The 14924-nt window shown below is 35.8% G+C and overlaps 1 protein-coding gene across 4 annotated transcripts in view; it reads right to left on the bottom strand.

Moving 5' to 3' along the window:
• Positions 1–14924, bottom strand: part of LOC138696029 (uncharacterized) — a 125401-nt gene that overhangs the window by 78436 nt on the left and 32041 nt on the right. Inside the window, exon 1 of one of the 4 annotated variants that reach the window (XM_069820515.1) lies at positions 9824–10026. The exons of the other annotated variants lie outside the window; for them this stretch is intronic. Coding sequence (XP_069676616.1) covers positions 9824–9904 — 81 coding nt within the window. The 5' untranslated portion in view covers positions 9905–10026. Of the gene's footprint in view, positions 1–9823; positions 10027–14924 lie in introns of those variants that run through there. 4 annotated transcript variants of the gene reach the window in all.

Here is a 14924-nt window from a genome sequence, read left to right as displayed (position 1 = left end):
CAACTAAAACTCTATATGCATTTCTGGATTTGCCTATACGTGCTACATGCTCTGCTCATCTCAAACGTCTGGATTTAATGTTCCTAATTTTTATTTTATTTTTCGAAACATGCTCTTTTTTATGGTGGTGGGTTGTTAGCCCTTTGCCCAACCCCTTATCGGCTTTCCGTGACTGCTTATTTAATATACTCGCTACTTCTACTCAATTCCTAAAATTCTAAGTTTTGAATTTTTTGTTTTCGTTTTATTTCTGTAATAACTAAGTATGCTAATGCAGCCATATTATAGATTTACAACATGTAAGAGAACTGATGTCTGACACAAAGGGCTCGAACCAGCTGTTTCTTACAACATCAAGTTATCTCTTTGCTGACAAATGTCGTCTCTGCAAACTTCTGAAATGACTCTATACACAAATCTGTGAGGACACTTAAAACTATCTTGTGAAACAGATGAGATCTCTGACGTATAAAGTAAGAAATAAAATAAATATGTGAACAGTGGATTGATCAGCAAAAGAAAAGTATAGGCTTCGTTTCCCTAAAACAACAACATACAATAATAAATAATAATCCGTGGCATGACAGTCCATGAAGAGCCAAGGCCACCCAGCTGGCTGATGGCCTCACGTCCATATGTCTCAACAGAGGTGAACGATAATCCATTATAGGCTGGTTTTCATAACCGGATTTTGTTACCTACAAGGTTGTTTGAAAAGTTAATAGAAATTAAACTAAGATTATTCTGAAACCCCATGTGGAGTTGGTCTCCCATCGGACAACTCCCCAGATGGCAGATAGAGAAAAGCTCATCAGATATGGTGGGTACCGGGGAAATAAAATACCCAGGACAGACCAAAACCAGCTACTGCTGCCTTGCAGTACATGGAGTTAGTTCTCCAAAAGCTAGGGGAAGAAAACCTCGACTGCAAATTACCTGGTTCTGGGTTGGCATATGGTTAATGATCCTACACCATAAAACATCATCTTGAAATCCCAAACTATGCCTCGGACTAGGAAGTTACCATAGAGACGACTTAGGCAAAGAAACATGGATTATGATATAGGTACATGGAATGTGCGGACTCTCTTGAAACCAGGATCACTAAAAACATTAACAATTCAGCTTCAGAAATATAAAACACCGATCTGTGCTGTACAGGAAACTATTCTTTCAAGAGAAAAATCCTAAGGAAAGTGTTTGGTCCAGTGTGTTCAAATGGAATCTGCAGAATCAGATACAACCATGAATTATATACCTTACTATGATAATGTAGCATTGTCAAAGATTCAGAACCCAATGGTAAGACATGATTGGAAAGGACGCTGTGATTGTGTTCCACATAAAGAACTGGAAAGCAGCAGCAGGAAATAGAGAAGAATGAAGGAAAGCAGTCAGTGTTGCCATATTTAGCGATAAGTCACTAAATCTAGGGAATTTTGAATCAGTCTCGGCGACAAATTTTGTAAAATACAATTAGCGACTTTTCTGCTGATTTTTATATTCTTCCACTTTTTTCTTTCTTTTAAGCTAAAACATTCAACTGAAGTCATGCACTTCTTATTTTCAGGAAAGGCATGGGTGCATTGATTCATACGTGAAACTATAAAACGTCTTTGCGTGAAAGCCCTGATCTCATAATATATTTGTGAGCAGTGATCAGGGGTCAGAGATGCTGATTCAATGATTCTCATGGGCTAGGTCTCTCTCTCAATGATACTGCTCCAGCACCTATAAAAGGTGGCAACTTTGATTGACACGTAACGAGTTGCGAACTGCAGCTGATGTAATCTTGATCCTTCCCAGCAATGAGGAGATTTTCCACTCCAATCTGGCCCGAGACAATTGAGTTTTGTAATTTTGTGTCGACAGTTCGTGTGAAGCAAATGAGACCATAGTTTTGCTGGTTTTAATATATTTTAATATATATTTAAAAAAGTGTTAGATTTCAAATAAAAATTTGTGGTCAAACACTTAAGTGAAAATTTCCACACTAACAATTTGCCAGAAAGTGAGGTGTCAATGATTGGATCAAGTGTAGTGTATTCACAATCAGCTGTTCCCACACCTTCCACCTCAACATCACAGCTGTCAACAACACAACCAGACTCCGCAGAAGAGAGTGACGATGAGGAAATGATATTTTTCTCCGCATATATATGTTTTTCTTATTTTTATTTAGTGATATTTTATTATTAATTTTTAGCGACATTTCTGGGGATTTTTTAACAAACTTTAGAAAGATTTAGCTACTTTTTGTTGATAAGTCAGCGAGATTGTAGGGCAATATGTTGGCAACAGTGAAATCAGTTGGGAAGGCCATGGCCTGAAAACGATCTGAAGCGCCATTGATTGATTGATGATTATTCTGAAACAATCTTTATTCCTCAACATAATCCCCCCTGACATTCACACACTTGGTTCACCGGTGCTGCAATGCTGCTATACTCCTTGTAGACAGATTCCTCAAGGTCTGCAAAAAAGTCTTCTGCTGCTGCGGTAACCTCTTCATTTGGCGAAAATTTCTTCCCAGAAAAGTGAGTTTTGAGCTTTGGGAAAAGAAATAAGTCTGAGGATACGAGATCTGGTGAGTAGGGGGAGGGGTGCAGCACAGACGTGTGAGCAGGTACACTGTCGTCATGACACAACATTTTCTTCTTGGGATACCCGGCCTCTTCTCGCAAATTTTCTCTTTCAGTTGCTGCAGAAAATTTGAATAATATTCTCTGATTTTTGTTCTCCCCTTTACTAGAGTCAATCATGATTATCCCCTTAGAATCCCAGAACAGGATGTCATAAATTTCCCAGCCAATTGAACAGATTTTGCTTTCTTTGGAGGTGAAAAATCACTGTGCTTCCAATGTTTCGATTGCTCTTTTGTCTGTAGCATGTAATAATGGATCCTGGTTTCATCAGCGATCATAAACTGCCTAACAAATCAGGCATATTTTTCTTGAATCGAGACAGATAATCCCTCGAAATTTGACATTGGACTTACTTTTGTTCCGGTGTTAAAAAATGAGGAACTCATCTTGTGGAGACTTTGAATATGCCCAAGACGCTGACTAAAGGCTGATTCACAACAAACCGAGAATGGAAACGATAACGAGAATGGAAATAATGTTAAAATAAATGCATTTAAATACGAGCATTCACAATAGTTAGTTGTGAATGCACACATTTAAATACACTTATTTTAACAATATTTCTGTTCTTGTTTTCGTTGTCGTTTCCATTTCAGTTTTATTGTGAACCAGCCTTAAGATGTGGCATACCCATTCAGTTGAGATATGCATAACCACCTCGCTAATTTCCCAAACTTTCAGTCGACAGTCATTTAACACCATGCTGTGGATTATTTCTACGATTTCTTCACTTGTTACTGTTATTTCATTGTGGGAGTCATCTTCCACACACTCTCGACCATGTTTAAATGGTGCCACTCATTTTCTCACAGCTAAAAAAAAGTTGAGTGGATTTCCCCAGTGTAGCATTCAGATCTGCTTCAATTTCTATTGGACTCATTCCCTTTTTACGAAATATTTAATGACAGCATGAAACTCGATATTTTCCATTTTTGCCAATCTGTTTAATGCACTAACTTCAAAATTAAACTACACAAAATGTAGTCAACAGAAAACTCTAATTTTTCGTGCTTAAATTAATGTAAAATGACTTCTAACAATGGTGGCATAATTGACACGTTTTCAATACCATCTGTGTTATGTTGGTAATTAGCAGGGAAAGGATTTATATGTAAATACATATTTACTTATAAAGCTAATATAATTTATATTTTGCATTATCTTTATGTTTCACAATGTGTAGGGTTGAAAAATCCTACTTTTATTTTCCATATTTTTCCATATTTTAGAGTTTAGTACATATTTTCGTTAATTTCCATATATTTTCCATATTTCATATAAAACAGTCCATATTATATTAGGTTTAACAATAAAACAAAACAAAATTCCATTAACTTTTAAAAATACATTTCAACAATAGAGATTTAAACACATGTTCAGTAATCCCTTTAACATCAGAGTTATTTGAAAATTAGCAGTCCTATCAACAATGGGAAAGTAAGTTACAAAACTGTATTAATTTAATTTAAAATTTTTAACAGACTTCAGTTGTGCAGCTCAACAGTTAAATGCCAGTCAGAGTACACATAGGTTCAGTTTTGTAAATCATACTATAAAGACGGTAAATATGCCAAAAGTACGTCATTCAGTCAATTTAAAATCAAAACTAACAAGTTACATTTCAGAATTTAAAGAAGATGGTTTATCAACTGACAATAAAATATTATTTTGTAATTTGTGTCAGTGTGCAGTATCATCTACACAAAAGTTCCTGGTGCAACAACACATTACAACTAGTAAACATCAGGCCAACAAACAACTAAATTCCAAGCAGAGACAATTGTTTTTAACACAACCAACAACATCGAATGTAAGATCTGAGTTTAACATCGACCTGTGCCGTTCTCTCATCTCTGCTGATATTCCTCTCTACAAACTAAAGAATAAGGTCTTCAGGGAATTCCTTGAAAAATATACTCAACATACAATCCCGGATGAGTCAACACTTAGGAAGACGTATGCTCCATCCATCTACGATGAGACAATACAGAAGATAAGAGATGAAATTAAAGATAGTTCAATTTGGGTTTCCATTGATGAGACTCCCGACAAAGAAGGTAGACTTGTTGGTAATGTAGTTATCGGTTTGTTAAGTGAACAATATTCTGAACGAATTCTTTTACATTGTGATGTTCTAGAAAAGTGCAATAACAAAACTATAGTTAAACTGTTCAACGAAGCTATGGGTATCCTGTGGCCAAAGGGTATTATGTACGATAATGTGTTATTCTTTATTAGTGATGCTGCCCCTTATATGGTCAAAGCTGGACAAGCATTATCTGTTGTATATCCTAAATTGACTCATTTTACTTGTGTGGCGCATGCATTTAATCGTGTGGCAGAAGTGGTCAGAGACAATTTCCCTAAAGTAGATTTGTTGATTTCATCAGTGAAAAAAGTATTTCTCAAAGCTCCCAGTAGAGTTAACGTGTTGAAAGAAATGTACCCTGAAATTCCATTGCCACCAAAGCCAATTTTAACTAGATGGGGTACATGGCTAGAAGCAGTTGAATATTATGCCGAACATATAGACTCTATTAACAATGTTCTCCTTGCATTGGACTCTGAAGATGCAGTCTCAATTGATACTGCGAAAACAGTTACCTGTGACATAAGTGTGAAGAATGACTTAGCTCACATTCAGCATACATTTTCATGCATCATAAAAACGCTCAAAAGTCTCCAAAATAGGCACCTTTCACTATCTGAAAGTTTTGAAATTATAAATAGTACTGTGGAACAACTGAATCGTGGTAGAGGTAAAGTTGCAGATGCAGTAAGAGCTAAGGTGGACACTGTACTTTCAAAAAACCCTGGATATGAAGAACTACAAAAGGTTGTTGCTGTGATGAGTGGTGAATCAACAGTGAAGATTAACTTGGACTTATCCCCAGCAGACATTGTGAAATTGAATTATGTACCAGTTACTTCTTGTGACGTCGAACGCTCTTTTAGTCAGTATAAATCTATCCTCAGAGACAATAGAAGAAGATTCACTTTTCAGCACTTGAAAGAAATGTTTGTAACCTATTGTTATGGTAACAGACAATAAAAATTGTGTTTTGTTGAAACTACATTGGAAGATAAGGTACGTCCATTATATTTTTTGTTTAGTTTGATTAAAATGTACCAATATTTAACGTACATAGTCATTTTTTTATAATTTTAAGTCCATATTTAATTCCATATTTTGGTAAAAATCCATATTTAATTCCATATTTTGGTAAAAATAACTACATATATATTTACATATTTCATATATTTTTAGTCCATATAAATCCGTTCCCTGGTAATTAGGAACAAATAGGGGGGAGGGTTACAACAAAGCATTAGAATAAACACTTAAGTAACAAACGATTTTTATATTCGAAGTACAGTATTTGTGGTTGCAAACTAAAATGTGTTTATCACTATTATATAGAAGACAGTGAAACAAAAGAAAACTGTGCCACATTTGGTGTAGCTTTACTGAAAAAACAAAGTACAATTCTTTTCATTCTGTTTTGAAGTCTAACACTGTAGAAAATGGACCGTTTATATTTATGAACATCAAATGAGATAAATTAGTAACAGTAAGAGATAGTCTAAGACAAAACTCAGGCACCCATACACCACATGGTTCCATATGGTTGAAATTTTCTCTTCCCCATAAGATTCTTTAAAAAATTCTTGTACCCATATGCTGCATGGCCCCCCATGATAGTACTGACTACAGGGTACATGGAAGGAGCCCTCATTCCCCACAACTGGGTATAATCTAGGCAATGCTGGGAATTTTTCCAGCGACATCCTTCCACCACCAGAACATTTTAGTTTGTTAATTTTTAAATATTTGTACTTGAATATAACTTATGTATTTGCATTGTATTAAATTGATAACTGATACTCTGGATACATATAAAGAAATAAATAATCTACACTAAGCTTATATAGCATATTATAACATATTATAATTTATATACATTTCAGTAAATGAGAATGATAAGTATTCAGTGAACCAAAATTCTGTCTATGAACAATACAGTGCTGAGAACAAAATATATTTAATTATTTGTACGAATATAGAAGATGTTTCATGTAAATCAAAGTCTCTTAAACTGGGGGTCACAGAGTGCTGTCAAGCAGGCTGCAAAATAAAAATAACTTAACGTGTACAAAAGAAATAAAATGCATTTTCTGAGAAAAACGAACACATATCAAGGGTCCAGTACTATTACTAGATAACTACGAATCTAATGTTTTGAGATAATTAGGAAACATTTTCTTTCTTTGTAGTAACGTAAGTAAATTTGGTTCAGTTTAATTTAGTTTAAGAGACCATAATGTATCTCTAAGCTTACTACTTCAGTTATCTACAGCACTGAACTCACAATGAATTAAAACCATTTATTAGACACACAATAAAATAACTGAGTGAGGTGGCACAGTTGTTAACACTGTACTGACATTCAAGAGATCCCAGGTTCAAATTCCAGGCTGGCCAATCTGATCAGGGATTTTCTTATCCATCCAACACAAGAGTGAAACCTGATGTTAATAAATGCAAATGTTGTGATGTCTCATGTTTGGCCATCTACCACAGTAAACTTCTCGGCATAAAACAATATATTTTATATTCTACAGTTTATTTTTTATGTTCAAACGGAAGCTATGTTAAATAATTAATTATATTTTAATTTCAAACATAATCGTTCATAAGCCACCACTTAGTAACTAATAGTCAATGGTCATCTCGAATGACGTTATTCAAAAGGGAAGTACGTCTATAAAGTAATACAGTTCATCCCTCAGTCGTGACATAGTGGCAGTGTTGTAGTCAAACATAAAAGTGGCAAATCTCTAAAGTGTGGGAGGGGGGGGGGAACTATTGTTTTGAATGTTTTCAATATACTTTCTTTAAATGCTACCCTTGTGCAGGTAAACTGAAATAGGATATTTTCAATAAGAATATTGCATTTTTCTAAAAATTGGAGACACTCAGAAACAGCACATGCATTGTTAAAGATATGATTTCGTGGAATCCAGCTGAGTCAGTTGCTATATTAGAAAGATGCCGTGATCCCCTTGGACGTGAAGTGAGAAAAACTGCATTCTATATATGAGATTTCTTTCTCAAGCTGGATGGATAATAGTGGTTTCCTCTATCATAAAATAACTAAAAATCTAGCTATCTGAAGGTAGAGGCCAGATTGGTTCCCATTTCTACTACAAAAATACAGATAATGTATAGCAAGATCTCAAACATTACTGATTGTACATCGTGCATGTTCTTTTCACATGACCACTAGATGACATGGGGTTAAACGGACTGGCTGGAAAATAGCAGCAATCTAATGTATCAACAACAATGTACCACCCGAGACAGAGAGTCTATAAATAAAACTTAATATAAAAAATGTTAAAACAATACACAGTGATTCCAAAAGGACTATACAACTTTGTAAGCTTACAGAAATGTATTTAGAAAAATACGAAGCTGGTTGCAATGCCATCTGATAGCAAAACTAATCAAGTTTTCACATAGCTTTGTAGTACCTAGTTCTGTCACCGCGTGCGCTAACATAGTTAATTTCAAAATGGCTGCTTTCACAGGTGCAGAGAAGGCTCGCTGTGTGTTTTTGTTTGAAGAAACGAAATCTGCGACAGTGATTCAGTGTAGATTTCGTACCCAGTATGACAAGGATCCTCCTACCAGGACAACTATTCTTGGCACAGTACTTTTGTTGGGACTGCCTGTTCTATTACCCATGCCAAATCTCCCGGACGTCCATGTGTGGCTGATGCTGTGGTCGAACAAGTGAGGGAAAGCTTTGTTCGAAGTCCTAGAAAATCAATGTAGCGTGCTTCTCGTGAGACTGGGATTCCACAACCAACCATTTGGCGCATTTTAAGAAGATATTTGCACTTAAAACCATACCGATTTACGATAGTGCAACACATTACTTATGAAGATAAAATGGGTCAACGGGATTTCTGCGTAGAAATGCTTGGTAGAATTGAAGAAGATGGGACGTTAGTGAATCACGTGATCTTTAGCGACGAGTCGACATTCCACGTCACTGGTAAAGTAAATACCCATAACTGCAGAATCTGAGGCTCTGAACCTCCACATCTCCATCTGTAACATGTTCGTGACAGCCCAAAAGTGAACGTGTTTTGTGTCTTAAGTAAAACTAAAATGTACGGCCCCCTCTTTTTCCAGGAAAAAAACTATCAATGGTTTTGTCTATCTGGACATGCTACAAAATTCTCTCATCCCACAGATAGATGAAGATGATCAAGAAGGGGAAATTTCAGCAGAATGGTGCACCTCCACACTATCTCCAAAAGTCCGTGATTTTCTCAACTTGAGGTTTCCTGGTCGGTGGCTTGGTCGTGGAGGACCGTCATCATGGCCACCTCGGTCCCCCAACTTGACAAAGCTTGATTTCTTCTTATGGGGGGTCCTTGAAGATGAAGTGGATGTTTCACCCTTACCTGCCAATCTCATTGAGCTTAGAAACCAAATCACCGCCACAGTTGAGTTAATTATGATGCAGCGAGTTTGGCAAGAAATAGAGTTCAGGTAGGATGTCTGCCACATGACCAACGGAAGTCACATTGAACTACATTGAGTAAAAACTTGGTGAATTTTGCTATTACATGGCATTAAAACCAAATCTGTATGTTTTCTAAATAAATTTCTATAAGCTTACAAAGTTGTATAGTTCTTTTGGAATCACCGTATAGTTACAGTCCAAAGTCCAATCTTTTTAATGTGGTGGATGCGTATGTTTTTCATTTCGAAGTTTGTCCATACAATAGAATTCTGATTAACCGAGGCGCTGTATTACCTGAGCCAAATCTGTAACTGTAAAACAATAAATTTTGATGCTGAGATGACTGCGACTGCGGAATATCGCAGCAAAAAATGAGGTGCCGCTATGAAATAAAAAACTTTGAAGAAGTTAATTCAGAAAAGTTTAAGGTGTTAAAGTTATACAAAGTGACTCGGTTTTTGTTACAGTGCAATACCGTCTTTAATTTAAATTTAATTTTATTGTAACATCAATATAGGTAGACTACAGTAATGAAGTACAGTACAGTACTGTAAATTATTTACTACGAAAATAAGACGTCTAAAAGTGTTTTCTTCTATTTTTATACATGAGAAGATGTTTAATGATACTGTAACTTACATTTGTTAACAAACTTTCTATATCCTTGCGGCTGCCCATATTATCCAAGTTTTCAGTTATATGCAGGGCCTCAGTCCACATTACCGCGGATAATCAGGGTTCTACTGCACATTGATCCACATCACAAACACATTTAAGCCTATTGTTTTAAAGCAATAACAATTATTTTCTGTATTAACTTTCCAATGCTACCAGAGACAACAATTCCTTTTCACATACACCTAGATAAGTAAGGCAAAGTAAAAAAGGATTCATATTTTCAAGGCTTCTGTGACTAAATTTCCATATTCATTTCGACAGATAAGCCAAAACTTCCGTAAATTTCCCATTGCAAATTGTAGTTGTAATGCAATGTTAGTTAAACACGTCAAGACTTATGCTGTTGCACAATATGCAGCAAGTTGAAACCAACATACATCAATGTACAGGTCGATTCAAACACGTGACTATCAATGCAGCAAAACAGTCTGAACTGCTCAAATAAGATTATTATTTTTTAATTTTATTGGGTTATTTTACGACGCTGTATCAACATCTAGGTTATTTAGTGTCTGAATGAGATGAAGGTGATAATGCCGGTGAAATAAGTCTGGGGTCCAACACCGAAAGTTACCCAGCATAAGATTATTATTACTTACTTACAAATGGCTTTTAAGGAACCCGCAGGTTCATTGCCAACCTCGCATAAGCCCGCCATCGGTCCCTATCCTGTGCAAGATTAATCCAGTCTCTATCATCATATCCTACCTCCCTCAAATTCATTTTAATCTTATCCTTCCATCTATGTCTCGGCCTCCCCAAAGGTCTTTTTCCTCCGGTCTCCCAACTAACACTCTATATACATTTCTGGATTCACCCATACGTGCTACATGCCCTGCCCATCTCTAACGTCTGGATTTAATGTTCCTAATTATGTCAGGTGAAGAATACAATGCGTGCAGTTCTGCATGGTGTAACTTTCTCCATTCTCCTGTAACTTCATCCCTCTTAGCCCCAAATATTTTCCTAAGCACCTTATTCTCAAACACCCTTCATCTCTGTTCCTCTCTCAAAGTGAGAGTCCAAGTTTCACAATCATACAGAACAACCAGTAATATACTGCCCGTGTCTCACGTCCTGAACCGAGAGCTCCCTAGTGCTTATAACCACGCCTCTTAGGTCTGCTCGGACCGGCACGGCAGCATATTACATGTGCTGAAAACATTATCCTATGCCAGTGCAGGGGTTTTTACTCTTTATAATACTGGATACTCTAATTGTGGTTACCACTATCGCTATTATCTCTGATGGCGATTTCCGAAAATGTATGTACACACTAGGCCACTCTTCGTTCAGTCTGGACTACTGCTGAATTACCATAGAGCAGCATTTCTCAAAGCATGTTCTGGAGTTCCGTGATCCCTATATGATTTTAAATTTTATTACAAACGTTTTTTTACTTGGTTATTTAACAACATTGTATCAACTACTACGTTATTTTGGATCGATGGGATTGATGACAGCGAAATGGTATTTGGCGAGATGAGGTCAGGGATTCACCAAACATTACATGACATTCGCCTTACGGTTGGGGTAAACCTCGGGAAGAAATCCAACCAGGTAATCAGCCTAGCGGGAATCGAACCCGTGCCCAAGCGCAACCCTGGATCGATAGGAAAGCGCCTTAGCCAACTGAGCTGCTCTGGTGGCTATTTTACACTTGCCGTTAGTGGTTACCATAAAAATATATAAATATTACGAAAACATGAATCCATAATACCATGAAACCACCGATAATGATGATAATGATGATAATAATAATAATAATAATAATAATAATAATAATAATAATAATAATAATAATATGCCTAATGACAATATGTTTGATGAACATCTAAAACGGAAAATACCCATAATACTTATCACTTTCATCACTGGATTCTCTGCGTATGTGTTCACTAAAACCAAGAGGGCTTAGATATAATCCCTCTTGACTAAAACAAAATACCGAAAAGACAAAATGCAGAAGTACAGTAGAAATGAGACTACAACTTTCCGCCATAAAACCAGATTGCAGGCTTAAAAAGCAAATACATTCGTCCCACTGAACAATTATTGAGATACTAGCTTTCACTTGTCTGTTAACTATTAAATACTAATAAAATATTACAAGGATTCCGCAGCTACACTTTAGATTAAAAGGGGTTTCATGGTGGAAAAATTTTCAGAAACACTGCCATAGAGGAAACAGTTTACGGATGCGTAAACGTGACAATCGTAATCGCGATTAGGTCAATAATCTCAAGTAGAGACTGTAGTCTACCACTGGTATTAGTGTTTAGTTACAGGAATTGATGAGAAGGACATAATTTGTTTTGTGAGGGGACAGCCTATACATTTGCTTGTCCAGGGCTGATCTTGCTCCATAGCTGACGAAAGCAATCCTGAGAAGGCCGATGTGTTGAACGTAGGGAAGTAGGCACATGCGGTACCCAGGACAGCCCACTTTCCCCCTCTGCGTCTCGCCCGCAAAGAAACAGCTCAGGAAGTAAGGCATGGGCAGTAACTGTTTTATAAATTCTAACTTTCAGATTTTTTGAAAACAGGCTAGATGACAAAAGATTCTCAACCGAATAATAACAGGCATTTCCCATATTTATTCTGGATTTAATTTTCTCCTGAATGTCATTTATATTTGTTACTGTTGCTCCAAGATATTTGAATTTTTTCCCCTCTTTGAATGATAAATCTCAAATTTTTATATTTCCATTTCTTACAATATTCTGGTCACGAGACATAATCATACATTTTGTCTTTTCGGAATTTACTTCCAAACCTATAGTTTTACTTGCTTCAAGTAAAATTTCTGTGTTTTCCCTAATCGTCTGTGGATTTTCTCCTAACATATTCACGTCATCACATAGATATGAAGCTGATTTAACGCGTTCAATTCCAAATCCTCTCTGTTATCCTGAACTTTCCTAACGACATATTCTAGAGCAAATTTAAAAAGTAAAAGTGATAGTGCAGCTCCTTGCTTTAGCCCGCAGTGAATTGGAAAAGCATCAGATAGAAACTGGCCTATACGAACTCTGCTGTAAGTTTCACCGAGACACATTTTAATTAATCGTACTAGTTTCTTGGGAATACCAAAATCAATAAGAATATTATATAAAACTTCTCTCTTAACTGAGTCCTATGCCTTTTTGAAATCTATGAATAACTGCTGTACTGTACCCTTATACTCCAATTTTTTTTGCAATAAGATTATTATTATGATTATATTATTATTTTTATTATTATTATTACTATTATTATTATTATTATTATTATTATTATTATTATTAAGTTTTTTTTTGCAGGGAGATAGCAAAGTATTGACTTAATTTTTTTTTTACATTTTGGGGAATCACACAGCTACAAAAGTTCGAGAAACACTGATGTAAATCATTACTCACATGCAGCTGAACAAGTGACACAACACGAACAGTACAAGGCTGTGCGTTACACCACACCATCCAAGATAAGATACAAACACAATAATTACGATAAAGGCCTACAAGCCAGTACAGTATATTTTTACACCACTATCAAATTTCAAGTCAGTACACGGATTCAACAAGGCACCTTATAGGAATGTGCATGCATGCACGTGTGTTACATATGCATAAATATGGAATCTCTGAATGAGCACCAGTGTTGACAGCAATTCTGAAATGACGAAACAACCCGACAATCATTTAAAACAGTGCACTGTAGAGTGCCCATAAGAGAAGTTTTCGGACCTGTTGTGTGATCGATATTTAAATGGACACAACTCTAAAACTTTCAGTTTCTTGATGTTTACATGATAATATAAGAGTAATTCTAAACTACACAGATTACTGAGTTTACAAGTTGATAATATGAAAACGGCCACAACTCTTAAGTCATAACAATATCAGTTTCTTGGTGTTCACAAATAGGGTAATTCTACATGTACAAGTTTTTTTAATTACGGCGGCTATTCAAAGACTACTAGTTGATAATATAAGAAATGAACACAACTTTCAACAATAAATTAATCTGTTTCACAAGCTAAGATAACTCTCTATTTAATAACCCTTTTGAACCAAAAGATGTCATTCAGTCTATGGGTTAATAACTGATAAAGAAAAACAGTTTCAACAATATCAGTTTCTTGGTAAAATAAGATATTGTCTTAAAAAAAAAACTTAAAGTTCGTAACTTCTATCTAATATTTGGAATTTAGTCACAGCAAAATTCCTCTCAAAATAACACCTTACTTACTTGCAAATGACTTTTAAGGTACCTGGAGGAATACTTTTCTGAATAGTAAATATCAGACAGATGACTGGCATGGCTTTTCTGAAGAAATTACACAGTTAACAGTAAAATTCCCAACCTTGACATCTATGCAGGGTGGAAGTGAAATAGCCTTGCAGATTTCCAGAGCTTTTCTAAAGAAATTACACAGTTAACAGTAAAATTCCCAACCTTGACATCTATACAGGGTGGAAGCGAAATAGCCTTGCAGATTTCCAGAATGAATAGCTCATGTAAGTTAGTATGTAAAAACTATAACACCATATTGGGGGAAAGCTCAGTTTCTTTAGAAAAAAATGTTTTCTTCCCAAATATTTAACAATCTCTTATTCAGTAACTATTGAGAGCAGGGTCGTGATTTTTGTCTATATCAATAAAAAATCTAATAAACAATAATTTATCCCTTTGGTGTATTTCAATAGCATGCACGGTTTTCATGCTAATTTAATTTAAAAAAGCCTCTTAATTCAAGCCACTGCACGGTGCAAGCAAGTGGCAATGTATTGGCAGAGAGCAGTTCACACACAGAGTTCGTTGACCTCTTACATCTGTATCACGAGTAGAGTGTGTTAGCAGCAATGTTGCCGGACTGCTGAAACTTCAAACTTAATTTCATCACAAACTATAATATAGGTTTTCTATTCATTTACATCATCCTTTTCAATCTGCAAGGTTATTTCACTTCCACCCTGTATACAGGTATACAGATGACTTAGAACTTATGTTACAGAAGAATATGGTAGAGGAGGGTACTAAAACAAACATTTATTAGTAAGCAATGTGTGTACTGTCTTGC

This window comes from Periplaneta americana, chromosome 3, assembly GCF_040183065.1.
Source record: "Periplaneta americana isolate PAMFEO1 chromosome 3, P.americana_PAMFEO1_priV1, whole genome shotgun sequence".
NCBI lineage: Eukaryota > Metazoa > Arthropoda > Insecta > Blattodea > Blattidae > Periplaneta > Periplaneta americana.
Note: the sequence above shows the minus strand (reverse complement) of the source record. Positions and strands in the feature narration are given on the sequence as shown.